This window comes from Balaenoptera acutorostrata, chromosome 20 (genome assembly GCF_949987535.1).
Source record: "Balaenoptera acutorostrata chromosome 20, mBalAcu1.1, whole genome shotgun sequence".
Lineage (NCBI taxonomy): Eukaryota > Metazoa > Chordata > Mammalia > Artiodactyla > Balaenopteridae > Balaenoptera > Balaenoptera acutorostrata.
The window spans coordinates 8028803-8047091 of NC_080083.1; the positions used below are offsets into that span (position 1 = coordinate 8028803).

An 18289-nucleotide genomic window follows, 5' to 3' on the forward strand; every position below is an offset into this window, starting at 1 on the left:
GCCCGCTGTCTCTGCCAGCTGCCCTGCTAGGCCACGTGCTTCTCGAGTCCGGGGTTCTCCAGGCTGACCAGCGTCTGTCCCCCATGCAGGCGATGACTCAGGATGCAGCCAGGGGCCACGACGTGCACGGAGGACCGCATCCAGCACGCCCTGGAGCGCTGCTTGCACGGGCTCAGCCTCAGCCGCCGCTCCACCTCCTGGTCAGGTAGGTCCCAGGGAGCCGGAGAGGCGCATCTGGGGCCCAAGGGAGCTTCAGGGGCTGTGGTGAGCAGTGGTTCAGGCGCGGAACTGGCAGGTTCCGGTTCCAGCCCTGTGTGTGTGACTCCCCGGACCTCACTTGGGCAGGTGCTCAGGGCAGCACCTGATGGAGAGTCGCCCTCGGTGGGTGGCAGTTTCTCCTTTCCCCCATGCTGTCTTCCTCATCCTCCTCGTGTGCTAGAAGCATAGCTCCCTGAAGGAGGTATCGGACCAGCTTAAAAATGCCACACTGCTGATTTCAAAAGAGCAGCTGGGTATTTATAGACAGTTCTCCCCAGAATTCTCCTGTTTTCCTGGTTTCTAGTTTTCTCCACAGCCCCATCCTCCTCTTCCCCATGGAACAATGGAGAATCTCAGCAGAACTTCAGGGAATAGGAGGCCTCCATGTTCCATGATCCCCAGGACTGAGAAACAGGGGTATCTGCAGGCTGGGGCAGTTGTCTCCAAGGCTGGAGATTAATTTAATAACTCCTTATGCTCATAAAGATTTTCCACATCTCACTTGCCTCCCTGACTACCCCACGAGATAGATACCCATGCTCCTTGAACATAACTGGTTCCTTCCTACCTCAGGACCTTTGCACTTGCTGCCCGGAATTCTTCCCTCAGAACTATGCAGAGCTGGCTCCTTCTCATTCGGGTCTCAACTCAAATGTCACCTCCTCTCAGAGGCTTTCCTTGGCCTCTGGAATTAAGCAGATCTGACTTAAAACTGTCTCTCACTGGCTGTAGGAACTTGTGCAAGTCCCTTAGCCTCTCAGGACTCACCTGCCTTGCCTGTAAAATGAGAATAATAACAGCAGGAACCACCTTCCCGAGGGGGGGCGGATGGGAGATTCAATGGAGGTGATGTGTGAAAGGCCTGGCACCTTAGAGGTACGTAGTAGGTGGTCACTAAATGGCAGTTTTCTTCCTTCTGGCCTCCTACCCAGGTTTTAATGAGACTAAGCCTCTAGAATTCAGGGGCCATCAAGTCAAAGAGTATAAAAATATCTAACTACAGCAAATTTTACTAAAACCTGTGACCATATGAACACACTGCTTGGGGCCTGCGGGACTTCGGAAGGAGCTCGTGCACATGAGGGGGCCACTTCCACCCCCACTGTTCTCATTCCCCATCACACACACACACACACACACACACACACACACACACACACACACACACACACACACACACACACACACACAGACCTCTGTGACTGTCCCTTTAATTTGGGGGGAGTTTACCCATGCTGACTGCAGGGAAGCAGAGATTGACAGAATGAGAAAGTCTGGGGAAGTTACAGAGTGACAAAGTGCTCCTCGTAGCTTTCGAGATAGAAATGAGTGGTGCTTCCCTTTCCCGGGCTCCACTGCCCAGCAGTTCCGGGACGTCCCATGCCTGTTGCAGACTCAGCCTTGTGTCCTGGGGTGGCGATCTCTGCTTCTGCGCCCCTTCCCTGCATCTCGGAGGATGTGGGAAAGCTGGTGCTCTCCAGAGGCACAGGGAGCAGAGTCGTGGCCAGTCCTTGGCTTCTAAGGGAGATCCCAGCCCCTCTCTGTGTCTCTTGAGCCTCCTGTCTATGCAGGAAGAAGAAACTTATCATTATCTTGATGGGGCATAATAGGGTCGAGTGTGTGGATCCAGAATTTCCTGAGACTCTTACTTCAGAAGGGAATGCCCCAGTGCAGCCCCAGGAATTGCCACTTCCCTCCAACCCACAAGTGACCCCTGGCCTCTCCCATCCTTTGCAGCTGGGCTGTGTCTCAACTGCTGGAGCCTGCAGGAGCTGGTGAGCAGGGATCCAGGCCACTTCCTTATCCTCCTGGAGCAGATCCTGCAGAAAACCCACGAGGTGAGGGCTCGGCCTGGGTTTGAAGGGCAGCGCTGGGATCAGCCTCACAGAGTCGAGAAATAGGTCCCCACAGAATGTCCGTTCTGGGGTGCCTGGACCACCAGGGGGCTTGGTGGAGGCACGGGCAGCCTGAGTTCTCTGCTTCGGTGGTGTTTGTGGATTGAAGGCCTCAGGAAGGGGCGTGGTCCTTTTGCTATGAGCATGTGCTGCGTGAGCCAGGGTCCCGAGTTTAATCTGCTTCTTAAGACAGACATTGCTTGTAAGTCAAGGTGTCGATTACAAGGGAGGGAGGACGCGCTACCGAATTCCTTTCCCGCAAAAGACGCAGAAGAACAAAGATGCAAAAGAGAAAACTGATTGGAGAGGTAAACCGAGACCTCCTCTAACAGTTCAGTAAACAGGCTTTTATGACTCCGAAGAGGGATGTGTTTAAAGCTGATCTGGGGGACTTCCTTGGCGGTCCAGTGGTCAGGACTCTGCGCTTCCACTGCGGGGGGCATGGGTTCGATCCCTGGTCGGGGAACTAAGATCCCACGTGCCGCGTGGCCAAAAAAATTTTTTTAAAAAAACAAGAAAACAAACCTGATTTGGGCAGGGGTTCCAGAACAGGCACGAGTCCCTAAAGAGAATGGCTCTTTTATGTTTTATTTTTATTTTTAAATACGTGACTGAGTTGGGAAACACATGTCTTTCTCAGATGTCCCTTTACCTCTAAGAAAAGAGTCTTGGTTTATCAAGACACCCAAGGTTTCAATTCTGGCACCACCATTTACCTGGTGCTTTTATACCCTGATCACAAGGAGACCAACTCAGAAGAGCTAAACCACCTCTGAAGTGCTTATCTTATAAACCCCAAAATAAAGGAACAACTACTGTATAGCAACAGGGGAGGGTTCTATAGAAGGGGCCAAGCAGCAAGTGTACTGGACACATGGTCTATTCAGGACCATGAAGGAGAATTCTATTTGATCCTGCTGCCGTCACCAGGCACAGAAGAGGTGGTGGGGCTTTCTCTGCTTCTCCAACACCCATGAATTCCAGAAGGGGTTGGGAGACCACTAGTATTTTGACCAAAGAATTCTAAATTGTGTCTATACATGCTTGTTTGTGGTGTGGTGGGTGAGCTCTATCAAAGAGATGATTCACAAAAGAATAAATAGAACTTTTAAACAATATGGAAAATGTTGCTTCAGTTATAGTAAAATAAATGTAAATGAAAACCATAATGACGCAGCTTTTGCCTAGCAAATTCACAAAAACATTATAATAACCAGTGCAGGGAAGGGTGTAGTGAAATGGCACTTTCATACATACACGGTATTATAAATGGCAAAATTCTTTTGGAAAGCAATTTGGCGATACATTTCGAAGATCATAAATATGTTTATAGTCTTGTATCCACTCATTCCACTTCTTGAGCTCTATCCAAGATAAATAATCCAAATTATAGAAAAAGGAGTGTGCACAAAGATTTTCACTGCACAGGTACTTAAAATAGCAAGAAAATAATCTCAAGTGTCTAAAGCTAATAAATTATGGAGATCTACCAGAAGGAGTATTATATAGGTAATAAAAATGATGGTATCCAAGGGTAGAAACAAAAATTTAATATATTAAAAAATTGCAGGGAATTCCCTGGTGGTCTAGTGGTTAGGACTCAGCACTTTCACTGCTGGGGCCCGGGTTCTGTCCCTGGTTGGGGAACTAAGATCCTGCAAGCCTGCAGAGCCGCCAAAAAAAAAAAAATTGCATCGGTAAAATTTATTAAATGGTTTAGGGAAAATTGATTAAACGTTTCCAAAAATATGGAGTGAGATTCCAAATTCATATTATACAGAACTCTAGGTGGATTAAAGGTTTAAATTTAAGAAAATGAAGCTTCCAAGAAAAGAACAAAAAACATATATGAATATTTACATGAACCTTGCATGCAAAAGCGAAAATCCATAAAGGAAAAAGTTAACACTTGTAATTTATGTACATAAAAAAAAATCCGTAAAATTCAAAGACCAGCAACAAAGTGGAACACATATTTACAACACAAATAATAGATAAATATATAACTAGGAGGGGGAAAAATATGGTCTTAGAGATGATGTAGCAAAACAGAAATCCATTTATAATATTGTATGTAAAAGACATGAAGCGTAAAAATATGCACCCAGTGAGGACAACTTTGCAGAGGAAAATACACAGAGAAAAATGGTGTAAGGAGAAGTACATTGAAATATTAGTTGTGGCTGAGTTTGGAAGGGGGATGTCGTGGGTTTTTTTTTTTTTTTTTACTTCTATTTTCTAAATGTTTGTCTTGTGATTACATTACTTTTCACTCAAAAAAAAAAAAGAAAAAGAAAAGAAAGGAATAGAGGAGAGAGCAGTGCGCGGTTGTGCACCTGTGACGAGCCTCCCCCCTCCTGTCCCCCGCACAGGTCCAAGAGAAGGGCACCTATGACCTCCTCGCCCCCCTGGCCCTGCTCTTCTCCTCCACTGTCCTCTGTGTAAGTTCCCGGCTGGGCCAGGCTGGGGGAGGCTGGGGACGGGAGGGAAGAGCAGCCTCCGTGGAGGGGGCAGAGCCCTTACAGCTCAGAGGATAAACACACAGAGAGAGAAACTGTCCACCAGTGACACTTCAGGTGGGTGTCACCCCTCTGATGGCTTCAGATTAGCCATTTGAGAGGCCTCCAGTAACTCCACGTGGACGCCCTCATGCCTGGAGTATCTGGGCACCCACGGAGGGGATGCGGTCACAGCCCTTTCACAAACCACAGGAGAGATTCTGTTAAAGACATGTGATGTCCACCTCCTTTTGTACCGCAGTGGTCAGTTTCCCCCAGTGCCGTCACCCCCTGTTCACCAGACCGGTGGCGTCAAATGACTCCAGGTACCTTGAGTCAGTCCACTTCAAAGAATAAACACTGGCCTCTCGTGAGGATATTTAAATAAAGGCTGCTTAGGCACTGAAGACTGTTCCTCGAAAGGAGTGGCAGCAGTGGTACCACTTAGGATGACCTCCAAGGTGACAGCTTTTCAGAGAGGCCCTCTTGTGTATTTGGTAAATTGTTATGTTTGGTGAAAACAAGGCCCCTGTAGTAGAGACATCCTTGGGCACCATCTTGCCCATCTGTAACTCACTTCCTGTGGGTAACTTTCAATTCTGCCTGCCCTCGTCCCGGGACACACTGCTGCCAGGAAATGTGTGCCCTTTGTGGAACATTCCGGAAAGGAGCAGGGTCTGCTCTGGAATATCAGTGAGCTTTCTCTCACCCGGGCCTCTCTGCTTGCCACTCCCTCTCCATCCCAGACTCCACACTTCCCACCAGACTCAGATCTCCTTCTGAAAGCAGCCAAAACCTACCACCGATTCCTGACCTGGCCCGTTCCTTACTGCAGCATCTGCCAGGAACTGCTCACCTTCATCGATGCTGAACTGAAGGCCCCAGGTAAGTGTTGAGGTGGCACGCACGCGGGGCAGGGACCATGCGGTCAGGAGGTTTCCAGCTTTTCTGAAACTGGGCTTTGGCTATGACCCCCCCTCACTTCATATCGTTCAGCTCGTCTCTGCCCGTGGCCTGCTTCACAAGCCTGGAGTCCCTTGTCATGGTTCGAGTACTCCATGTCTGCATCAGCATCAGATGGCTGAAGGCAGCAAACACCGGCAGTAACTCAAGGAGGAACTCTTAGGGGTAGCTGAGCAGGGGTTCAGGGCAAGGAGACCCCACCTCCTGGCCTGTGCCTCTGCTCTGGTTAGCCAGGGGGTCTCTGAGGCTGCCCAGGTCAGACAGAGAAGTCCACACAATGTTGACAAGAGGCCCGTGTTTGTTCTCTTTACCCCGGAACACGTAGGGGAATGCATGTGTGAGTGGACTCAGTTCTGGCCGGGGAAGGTGGCTGGTACCAGGAATGAACAGGTAGATGGGCACCACGACAAGTGTGGGCAAGGGCCTGGTACTGTCCAAGTTTTCATATGTGGATTCTGAAAAGGAGTTCCTGAGAAATTGCAGGTGCTATAGCAGACATGAAAATGAGGTCTAACAAAACTATTGTAGAGCCAGAAAAACACAATCCAGTATGATTTACTGAGAGGTGGTCCCATATTAGAGTAATTCATCACATCAGTAGCTCAAAGGAATAAAGTCACACAGACATCCCAGTAGACGCCTCTGAAATGTTTGATAAAATTCAACTTCCATCCATTCCAAATAAAAATATTTAAGGTAAAAAAAAAAAAGAAATGAAAAAAAAATTCAACATCCATTCCTGATATTCAAAGCGCCTCTAATATGTGGAAACTATTAATATATGGAAGGGTCCTTAATAAGGTAACAACCCACTAGAAGCGTTTCCATTATTAAGTCAATAATCTTCCTCTTTGTGCTTTTAGGTATTTTGCCCATGAAAAATAAAGAAAGAAAGAATATTTCCTCTTTCAGGAAGATAAAATTTTAATTACTTAGAGACCAAACAATTGCTTATCTGTCAAGACTAAGAGAATAACCCAAAGCACTGTCAGACTAGTAATCAGGTAGCTAAGAGCTTTCTTATATAATAGCATCAACCAGTAAGAAAACATAATGTGGAAAAAAACAATTTACAATAGCAACTAAAAATATAAGATAAATAAAGAAATGGGAATAACCTACATAGAGAAAACAAACTTTACTGAAGGATAAAAAGTTTAAGAGACATTGCTGGATTGAATCAATATTGTAATAACATCAGGTATTATGGAAATAAATGTAACTGCAGGCAAAAATACCAATAATATTTTTTTAATTTAACAAAATAAAGTCTATTGGACAGAATAAATGCTCTACAGTAGGATTTATTATGTACTTATGTATTCTTAAGGAAGAGTAAGAATGGGATATTTCTCTACTAGGTCTTTAAAAATACTGTAAGGCTATAGTTATTAAAATAGTACACTGTTGGTATAAGAATAGAAAATTAATGGAACTAAATAAAATAGCAAGGAACAGATTATAAAAATGTATTATATGACAAAGCAGCATCCTCAAATCAGTGATGTAAACAATTGGTCATTTTATAAATGGTATCAAGATAATTGACAGACCAAAAAAAGGAGGGGTTTAAAATTCTATCTCAAAAAAAAATTGAGTTCTATTGCAAACATAAAAATAACTTTCAGATGGATTCAATGTTTAAGTGTGGAAATCAAGACCATAAAATTAAAAAAAAAAAAAAGACCATAAAAATAATGGAGGAAAAATAGGTTACATGAGCCTAGCTACAAGGATGTTCATTGCTGCATTCTTTTTAATAATCAACCAATTCCAAAAAACTTAAATATTGTACGTAGTTGAATATATCGTAGCAAAGTCATTTGGTGGAATCCTCCTCACTTATTAAAAATGAGATCATAGAAATAAGGTTACTGAGATGAAAAGATGTTGAGTAACGTGTTGAGTAAAAAAGCAGGCCCCCCTCAATACTAAGTATGTTGTAATCCCATTTTTTTTTTCTTTTAAATCTGTATATGCACCAGACCCTGTGTAGTATTGGGAGTGTCTAAGTCTCATCATGTGCATTAAATACACACAGGACAGAAGTAACAAATCTTATTCCCTAATAACTCAGGGACCCTAGAAAGCGCAGGACTGAAGCTTTATATGAAAATTCCTTTGGAGAGGTTTATGACTTCCTTCCCCAACTGATCATCTGATTTGTCTGCCCAACCAATCAACTGACCTGTTTGCCTAACCAATCAGCTGATCTGTCTTCCCCCAACCAGTCAGCTGTCCGTTGTTACAGGCACTAAGAGCTGAACAGGCACAGGCTAGGGTAGCCAAAGTCTACCCATTACATGGACCTTACCTCCTGGTAGAGACTTGGGTGGAAGAATTAAGAAATCAGGAAGGCCTTCAGGAGAAGGGGTTGGACTAGGAAAGGTGCTGAGGCACATGGTGAATAGACAAGTCAGGCAACCTAGCTTTCCAAGGCACCCTAAATGAACAAGCCAATTTAATCTCTTTCATTCCCTTGCTCCCTGCTACCCACCCCCCAAACAAACAGATCTGGATCACTTCTGGGCTTCTTGCTGGTGACCAGAATTCCTTTAACAAGAACGCAAAGCTTTTCTTCCTTTCTATAATGAGACAGAAAGGATTTAAAATGCAAATGCCTTGGCAGGACCTTCAGTCTCTACCAAAGATCTAAATGACTTTACTTTGAAACGGGTAAAGGAGAGGTTGTCCTGGGGGAGGGCTGTCTGTCACCTGCGTGCAGGGGGACCGCTTCCCAGTTTCAAGTGGAACCAGCTGTCTCCCCTCAGCTGGATGCACGCTATGCCTTGAGATGTTTTTGTGGGCAGCTGAGCAGGAACTCAGCTCCCAGCAGCCCCCAGCGAGCAGATGTGAAGCCAAGGGGCGGATACGGGCTGTGGGGAGACCCGGACTCGGGGACGTGGGGTTCTAGGCTTGGGGGACAAGAGCCAGGCAGAGCAGCAACTGGAGATGGAAATGGAGTGAGGGTCCTTGGACTCAGAGCAGGGAGGACTCCTGGCACCCTAATCCCTCACTGCTGAGGGTCTTCCCCTGGGCCTTGCCCCTGGGACCCTGTGAGGGCTCAGGTATGCTGGGGACCGAAGCAAATGCCTGGAGGGGGACGCTCAGGCCAGGCTGCTCATGCCAGGAACGCCTCCTCTTCCAGGGAAAGCAGAACCGAAATAGGAAACCATTAGCTCTTTCTTGTGTCAGAGAGTCATTTTCAAACAGTTAAAAAAAACCTTAGCACTCATACAAATGTATAGCGAGCCTGTGTCAAAACACATTCAGTTCGTTACTGAGGGGACCAGCAAGGTGGGAGGGCTGGTTTAAAGGAGGGTATGAGAAACTGAAATATATTTCTCATCTAAGCCACAAAAAGATGGCAGAATTAGATACAAAATTAGTTAACATCATATGGGAGAATAAAACATCATACAGGGGAAAAAAACCTTTGAAGTTATCTTTTATAGCGAGCAAAAATTACTCATCTCACATCCACAAGTGAACCTCTAACTTCACAGAACCTGAGCCCTCAGTAATAGCAAGTAGTAAATTAAACCAAATTAGCTCCATTTACATAACCCTTAAGTGGGCTAGTTAGGAAGTGCTTTGGTGTGATTTTTGTAAAGGCACGTGGTAATAGTTTTGCCTTGTTGCTGAGTAGCTCCATCCCCAGTGACCCCAGCTGAGAGAGGCAATAGGAGGAAGGGAGAGGCGCGGGAATGGAGGCCCTGCGATGAGCTCTTGGGGAGAGGCTGAGGCTGAATCACTTGGTGGTTACCAGTACTTTGTACTAGCCCATCGCCGTTTCAAATCCTGGGGCAGTGGGGCCTTTGGCAAGACATTTAACGTCATAGGAACCTCAGTTTCCTCATCTGTAAAAATGGGAGTATAAGAATGTCTCCCTCTCAGCAGTTTGTGAGGATGAATGCTGGCCTATATTGATTTCCCATTGCTGGGGACAGTAGGGTTTGGGGTGGTATTAGCTTAATAGACAGATCTTGGCAAGGTCACAGGGAGAAGATGACAAGGGAACTGGGGAGCTGGGCCCTCCACCCATGGAGCCTTGGGGAGTCAGTTGCCATGGAGATGAGGGAAACAGTTTATCCCACTTTGATGTGGCTGGGTGGCAGAGGAAGCGGGCAGGTTATCAAGCCTGAGGGCCTCCCCCTTCTTCCTGACTCCACCCCCAGTAGGGTCGCCTACTGCCTCCATCTGGGGGTGGCAGGAAACCTCACGTCAGTGCTTCTGGGTCCTGCCCACCACACCCCTCTTGGGTTCAGCCCACATGTTTGTTGAGTATTTACTCTATGCCCACACAGCTGTGCAGACCATAATACTTGTCTGGAGAGAATTGGTCTGTCATCCTGAGGGGTGACAGTGAGCATCATATGTGTGAGTCACTCTGCAGTTTTCAAAGCACCCAAAGCTCCATGATTGCATCTCACCCAGACCACAGCCCTGTGGAGTAAGAGGGAAAAGCAACATTACTCCCATTTTGTGCGTGAGACAACCAAGACTCAGAAAAGTTTGATGATTCTTGCTTTAGCTATGAAGTCAAATGTGAGAGAAGGAACATGGGCTTTCAGATAACAAAGACCTGTGCTTTGTCACTTATTAGCTGATGACCTTGGACAGGTTACGTAAGCTCTCTGAGCCCCCTTGTCAAAAGTAGGACTGCGTTCATAGCAGCTCTATTTACAGTAGCCAAGACACGGAAGCAACCCAAGTGTCCATCAACAGATGAATGGCTAAAGAAGATGTGATACACACACACACACACACACACACACACACACACACACACACACACGCTGGAATATTACTCAGCTATAAAAAAGAATGAAATAATGCCATTTGCAGCAACATGAGTGGACCTAGAGATTACCATACTAAGTGAAGTCAGACAAAGACCAATATCACATGATATCACTTATATGTGGAGTCTAAAAAAATGATACAAATGAACTTATTTACAAAACAGAAACGGACCCACAGACATAGAAAACAAACTTATGGTTACCAAAGGGGAAGGGGGTGGGGAGGGATAAATTAGGAGTTTGGAGTTAGCAGATACAAACTACTATATATAAAATAAACAACAAGGATCTACTGTGTAGCACATGGAACTATATTCAGTATCTTGTAATAACCTATAATGGAAAAGAATCCAAATCACTTTGCTGTACACCTGAAACTAACACCACATTGTAAACCAACTATATTTCAAGTTAAAAAAATAGGACTGCAATTGTTGGTGATGTTGATGATGAGGAGGAGGATGTGATGAGGATGAGGATGATGATGAGGATGAAGATGATGAGGATGATGATGATCATGATGATGATGATGATGTTGATGCTGCTGCTGCTGATGGTGTTGATGATGATGATGTTGATGAGGATGAGGATGATGAGGATGAGGATGTTGATGATGAGGATGATGATGCTGATGATAATGATGATGATGATGTTGATGAGGATGAAGATGATGAGGATGAGGATGAGGATGATGAGGAGGATGATGATGATGTTGATGAGGATGATGATAAGGATGATGATGAGGATGAGGATGATGATGAGGAGGAGGATGTTTTTGATGATCATGATGATGATGATCATGTTGATGCTGCTGCTGCTGATGGTGTTGAGGATGATGAGGATGATGATAAGGATGATGATGAGGATGAGGATGATGAGGAGGAGGAGGATGTTTTTGATGATGATGATGATGATGATGATGTTGATGCTGCTGCTGCTGATGGTGTTGATGATGATGATGTTGATGACGATGAGGATGATGATGATGTTGATGACGAGGGTGAGGAGGAGGAGGAGGAGGATGTTGATGATGAGGAGGATGTTGATGGCAGTGATGGCGTTGGTTGCCTTCACTGAGGGCTGACAGTGCATTCAGCACTGCTAAGGGTCAGTGTCATCTATCCTCAGAACATCCCCCTGGGGAGTTACTATTATTCCCATCTTTCAGGCGATGAAAGTGAAGGCCAGACAATTTAGCTGGCCCATGGTCACATAGCTAACAAGAGTTCTACCACTTGAACTCACGTCCATTTGATTCCAGAAACCATATTCTTTGACTCCAAACACCACATTCTCATGTTCACATGAAGCTGTGTTTCTACCAAGAGGCATAGGCAGGGGATTGTGTGTGATGAAAGGCCCTGGGCGGTCCCAGCTGGTGAGCACTCTCCCCCCTTGGGCAACTTCTCCTGCCCTTTTTCCTTTCTCTGAGCACGTGCCCACCCTTTGACCTCCTTTCAAAGCAGGAACAAGCCTGGATTAGTCAGTTTTGTCTCTCAGCTGGTGGCAGGTGAATTCTGAATGTTCTTCAGTGGCAATATGTTTCTCTGGGACATGACTGATCAAAGAATTTGCATTTTATACTTTTTATCTGTGATTATGGAATGAAAGGTTTACACCCCTTGAAAGAACGTCACACGTCATTGGCTGTAGGTGGGCCTCTGTGACGTTGTTACAGAACAAACACTCTGACGCCAGATGCGTGGGGTTCCCCCACACACCCACCAAACAGTTCTCCAGCTCTCCAGGCCCCAGCTGGGCATCCAGCGATTCAGTTCAGTTCTGACCCAAACTACCTGGAGTTTGGCAGACCATACAGGCTAAGGGCTCAGTGCCACAGACCATCCCCATTTCAGATGCCAAGTCCCTTACTTCTGACTGTTCAGCTATAAATCGGGGGTTCCCATGACCTCCTCCTCAGGTTCTTTAATTTGCTAGAATGGCTCACAGAGCTCAGGAAAACACTTTACTTCCATTGACTGATTTGTTATAAAGGATGTGATAAAAGATACAGATGAATAGCCAGATGAAGAAGTACATAGGGCAAGGTCCAGAAGGGCCCTGAGTATAGGATCTTCTGTCCCTGTGGTGTTGGGGTGCATGACCCTCATGGCACATGGATGCACTCACCAACCCAGAAGCTCTCCCAACCCCATAGCTTGAGGTTTTTATGGAGGTTCTATTATGGCGGCATGATCAATTAAATCTTGGCCATTGGTGGTTAACTCAACCTCCAGCTCCTCCTGGAGGGAGGAGGGGAAGGCAATCATGTGGTTGGCTCCTTCAGGCAACCAGCCCCCATCTAGAAGCTACCTCGGGGCCCACCAAGAGCCACCTCATTGGCATAAACTCAGGTCTGGTTTAAGGGGGCTCGTTGTGAATAACAAAAGATGCTCCTCTCACTTGTAATCACTCACTTTCCTCAGGAAAACAAGTTTTAGGAGCTCTGTCTGAGGAACTGGGATGAAGACCACATATATGTTTCTTATCATATCGCAATATCACAGGGAGGTTTGAGGAAAAGAGTGGAGGGCACCTCTTCCAGAAATCACAGGCTGTGATTGGTTAGGACTTAGCCAGCTGCCTATAAGAGCCCACAATAACAGTGGCTTAAACTCATAAGGGTTTGTTTTTCTCTTACATTAAAAAAAATCTGGAAGAAGGCAGTCCAGGGTTGACACAGTGGTCCCACGAACATTCTGGACCAGCCTCCTCCCATCTTTCTGCTCCACCATCCTTATTAGGAAATATCGTCCTCAAGTCACTTCATGGTCTAAGATGGCTGCTGGAGCTCTGGCCATCATGCCCCTATTCCATTTAACAGAAAGGAAGAAGTGAGGGGGGGTTGCAAAGAGGGGTCTTCCAGAGGCACCACCCAACTCCTTCTGCAAGGGAGGTTGAGAAATGTGATTTATCAACCGGGCACATCGCCCCGTGTCCCGTTGGTGAAGAAGGGGGTGGGTGTTGGGTAGATGCCCAGAAGTCTCTACCACGTGTGACTTACTAGTAAGAGGGGCTGGAAGGCCTGGACTGGTCCTGTTGGGTGACTGTCAGCAGGGTGCTGAGAGGGCTGGGGCGGCAGGCCTCGCCTCACCCACCCCCAGGCCTGGAGATTGTGCCAGGCTGAGGCCTCGTCCATCCCACGGGCCGTTCCGGGGGGTCACTGCAGCATATGTCTTTTTTTTTTTTTACGTTGGCCTATTTATGCCAAGAACCAAATCCCCTCTGCGTGCGTGTAGTTCTGCCCAGTGTTTTCCTTCCCCTGTGTTTTCCTCTCGCCTTCCTGACCTGGCTCAGGCCACATCCCTTCCCACCCTCCACATCCTCCCCGCCCTGGATTTATTCACACCTGAGGCCTCGCCTCACCTTCCTGCCCAGGGCCTGCCGAGGCCTCACGGCCTGAGTCCCCGATCCCCGCAGACTCTAGAACCCAGGCCCGTCGCAGAGGTGAAGGTCAGGAAACTGCTGCCCAGGGGACCCCAGAAGGGAGGAAAGCATAAGAGGAAGCCAGCTGTTGGGAGGGTTTGTGTCTGGGTCCGGTGCGGGTCAGGAGAGGAACACAGCATGGTCTCCTGCTGGGACTGAAATGCAGCTAAGGCGGGGCCTCTCCTGTCTCGTGCTGGCCCTGAGGACTCCGTGGAATCGTGGCGCTCACCTTCTCAGGGGAAGACAGCCAGCAGACCCGGACAACGTTCTTGTTGCCCGCCGCACGGATGCCCAGGCACCGTGTCATGCCCTCAGCGTGGACGTTCTGTGAGAGCGTCGTTAGTGTGGTACTAGTTCCTGCTCGGTGGCACCGGGGTGATTGTCACGCATCCTCTGTCTTCCTAGTCGGCTGTCCTGTGCAGGATGGCCATTTCTAGTCACCACTCTAAAGAAGGGAAAGGGGGGGAGGGATAAATTAGGAGTTTGGGATTAACAGATGCACACTACTATGTATAAAATGGATAAACAACAAGGACCTACTGTAGGGCACAGGGAACCATAGTCAATATCTCGTAATAACCTATAATGGAAAAGAATCTGAAAAAGAATAGGTAGATATATATGTATAATTGAATCACTTTGCTGTACACCTGAAACTAACACAACATTGTAAATCAACTATACTTCCATCAAAAATAAAATATAAAATAATTTTAAAAATTAAAAAGAGGGGACGCTCAGGTGGGTAAACAAAGCTCAGTTACAAAGGGGCTCACGTGCCTGGGCAAGGCGTGTGAACTTCACCATCGGCTCCCAACTGCCAGGACCATCCCTCGCCCGTGTGAGGGGGCCCTTTCCATTGCCTACGTATTAGGACCTGACACGGAACCGCCTAGGTGGGTTTTTTGTTCAGCCCTTTGGGCCAGCCTTGGTCTAAGAAAGCCAGTCCCAGAAAAGTGTTCCCGTCTGCCAAGATGCCCAGGGTAGGAGGGGTGAAGGTCAAAGGGAGAGAGGTGCCCAGTGCCCTGAGGTTCCCCAATAAGTGGAGGTCCGTTATCAAGAGAAGCCAAGGAGTGGGGGGGGTGGGGAGAGATTTGATGGGTGTCTTTGGGAGAGGGGTAGAGAGTTTCAGCGGATGCTGCTGGAATCCGGGCTGTTCGGCACCGGCCAACCAGCTCTGGAAACAGCGCCCTCTGGGTCCCCCACTAATACAACAAAATCAGGCAAACAGCAGCTCCCAGCGCTAATGATGCCATCATCCCCAAATGAGAGCGTTAAAGCATCCTAAGATGCGCAGGTGGAGAGAGAGAGGAGGTTAGAGAATGTTCCTCGTCATGGAGACTAAAGGGAAGAACAGGCTTCAAGGAGAAAGTGGTCAACAGAACCGCCGGGAGTGTGGCCCCGGCCTGGCCTGCGTTTACGGCGTCAGAAATGGGGCGGGGCCGGCAGCGGGTCAGCAGGGCGTGGGTTACCCGTTAAAAACATCAGATGGTAAAAGAAAAGTGTGGACGGGTCAAGAGAAGACTTTGCTCTCTGTGTGTTTTGGGGGTCGGGGAGATTGGGGGGAAGGGAGACCCGGGGTGCTGGGGTCACTCCTGCAGCACTTTGTTGGGGGTTGAAGGGGCAACGAGGGGACTTTTCTCTGTCATGTCTGTGAGCGGCCACCAGATGGCGTCCTGAGTCCTGATAGTAATCCCTGTTTCAGGGACTTTCCTGTCAAAATAGACATAACATTAACATCTAACCATGTGATAATTACATGGAAGACACACCAAACGAAAAGCCCCCAAAGCAGAGCAATTAGGCCCTAAGTTGGAATACCATAAATTGGAAATGTTCGGCCATTCACTAAACAAAAGTCACGGCCCTTCTGTTTACAGCCGTCTCTAACCCCAGCCTTGGCTTTGACTCCTCCAAGGGGCTGCCTTTCTGCTCCCAGCTCACACCCGGCCCACACCTGGCAGGGCCCCTGTGACGATGTCCAAGCTCTAACAAGGAGGCTGCCTGCCCCCCGAATCCCAGCCTCATCAGTGAGCAGCGCAAGTTATTGTGTGACAGCCTCACCGTAGCTGACGCAGAACTGAATACGTACTTTTCCAGCTACAGAATTGAGTCAAGTTGCAGGGAAAAAGGGAAAACTTCGGCTAGTTTCTTCTCCGCACATTTGAATCAGAGGTGACAGAGAGGTGGATGAGGCCAGAGAGGAAGGCGGGGAGGGGGTCTTTGGTGCAGAGGTTCAGCCCTAGAGAGGGACAGCGCCAGGCAGGCCCACGGGCCCCTGAGGGCCCCCCGAGAGCATGTGGGAAGCGGAGCCGGGAGGCCGAGGGGAGGCTGGGGGCTGGCCGGAGCGGAGGCTGAGCTGAGGGGTGCTTGGCACACCCACTGCAGGAGGTCACCGGGGACCGGGGGAGGTCTGCAGGGACAGAGCCAGACCAGCTGGAGAGCAGGAGACCCGGCCGCTTCAGGGGCCTCGGTCTCCTCCCAGGGTGCCCTGCCCCGCAGTCTCTGAAGAGTGAAGCTTTGCAGGGCGGGTGAGGCCTGGGAATCAGACTGTTAAAGACCCTGGTGGCAATGGGGCCTAATCTGCCCCTTGTCCTGACCCTCATCCGGGAACTCCCCAGCCAGATTCTCCAGTGCCAGGCTCCTGAAGGAACAGGTAAGTCCGTGAACTGTTTTTTTGTTTTTGTTCTTTTGGCCACAGGAATCTCCTACCAGCGACTGGTGAGGGCCGAGCAGGGCCTGTCCACTAGGAGTCATCGCAGCTCCACTGTGTGAGTGCTCTTGGGGAGGGAGGAGTTTGGGGGGTGGGGTCGTGCTTTGTGCACAGCCTCTTTTTTCAGGGCTAAGGGTCTTTCGTCAGATTCCTAAATGGGTCTGAGACTTAAACAAAAAAAAAAAAAGGAAAAGGTTAAAACCACCTGCCTTGATTGTGCCAGGTGCTGCATGAACATACGTTACCTTACTTTACCCCCATTTTTCAGATGAGGAAACTGAAGGTCAGAGAGGCCAAGTAACTTCCCCAAGGACACTCAGCTAGTAAGTGTCTGAGTCAGGATTTGAGCCTTAGACTTCCTCAAAAGCTGAGGCTCTTTCTTTTTTTTTTTTAATTTATTTATTCATATTTATTTTTGGCTGTGTTGGGTCTTCGTTTCTGTGCAAGGGCTTTCTCTAGTTGCGGCGAGCGGGGGCCACTCTTCATCGCGGTGCGCGGGCCTCTCACTATCGCGGCCTCTCTTGTTGCGGAGCACAGGCTCCAGATGCGCAGGCTCAGCAATTGTGGCTCACGGGCTCAGTTGCTCCGCGGCATGTGGGATCTTCCCAGACCAGGGCTCGAACCCGTGCCCCCCTGCATTGGCAGGCAGACTCTCAACCACTGCGCCACCAGGGAAGCCCAGAGGCTCTTTCTATAATGTCTTTCTGCCTGTTAGTAAAACAGCGTTTTTCCAAACTTTTTTGACTGGGACCTACAATAAAAAATGCATCTTATCTGAAAGCCTGACACACACACACACACACACACACACACACACACACACACACACACACACACACACACACACACACACACACACACACACACACACACACACACACACACACACACCTGAGACAAGTTTTAGGAAATGAAAGTCACCCTCTCCCAAGGATGAGCTCTGATCTCTTCTAGTCTATTTCACTTAAAAGGCTGTTCTGGTTGTGAATCCCTGAAGTGATTTCATTACCCACTCTTGGGTTCCCGCCTGTTGGAAAAGCATTAGAGAGGAAGCCTCCATTCCAAGGACCCTCCGGCAAGCCTCCGAGCACGTGGGTGCCTGGAGACCCCAGCCTCCACCAGCTCAGAAGTTCTAGTCACCCCAGCCCCTCCTCATCCTCAGCCTGAGGGGTTCACAGCACATTCACTGAGCAAACATTGGTTGAGTTCCTTCTCGGTAAAAACAAACAAAAAAGCTAGTGGTAGATTTTGAGAGAGACAGAAAGGGCATAAAAAATGTCTTGTAAATGTTGGCTTAGTAAGTAAGCAGGACCCTGCCAGAGGGCTGAGGCAGGTGAACGGTGGATTATTGCCAACGCCCTTCAAGGTACTTCCTGAGCCCCGGGCACTGTTGCAGGCATCACTCCATCATCCAAGCCTTTTGTTAACCCTGCGAGAAAGGTATTTTTAGATCAGGAAACTGAGGCACGGACAGGTCCGTAGAAAGAGCTTCGAGCAGAGAGTCGGTCTCACTTTGGTTTTCTGTAGGTTGGGAACAGGCGTGCAGAGGAGGTGCAAGTGGTGAGGGCCCGGGTGTGGCTGGCCTGGTCGTGTATACAGTGGAGCTCAATGCATGTCCATGAGGGGATGATCCAGCAGTCGGTGAAGGAGGAGGGCTCAGTGAGGGACCGTTTACTTGAGCCCGATCCCTTTTTCTTACAAATAGAGAAATCAAAATGAGTTCCTCCCTAA

General features: G+C 48.1%; 1 protein-coding gene across 2 annotated transcripts in view; it reads left to right on the plus strand.

The window, feature by feature from the left end:
* LOC130706012 (phosphoinositide 3-kinase regulatory subunit 5-like) overlaps nt 1-16878 on the plus strand; it is a 61468-nt gene extending 44590 nt beyond the window's left edge. For both annotated transcript variants that reach the window (XM_057536830.1, XM_057536829.1), the window contains exons 2-7: nt 90-205; nt 1996-2096; nt 4526-4594; nt 5398-5536; nt 16547-16616; nt 16827-16878. In XM_057536830.1, coding sequence (XP_057392813.1) covers nt 103-205; nt 1996-2096; nt 4526-4594; nt 5398-5536; nt 16547-16616; nt 16827-16830 — 486 coding nt within the window. In that variant the 5' untranslated portion in view covers nt 90-102 and the 3' untranslated portion in view covers nt 16831-16878. The remainder of the gene's footprint in view (nt 1-89; nt 206-1995; nt 2097-4525; nt 4595-5397; nt 5537-16546; nt 16617-16826) is intronic.
* The last annotated feature ends 1411 nt before the right edge of the window (nt 16879-18289 follow it).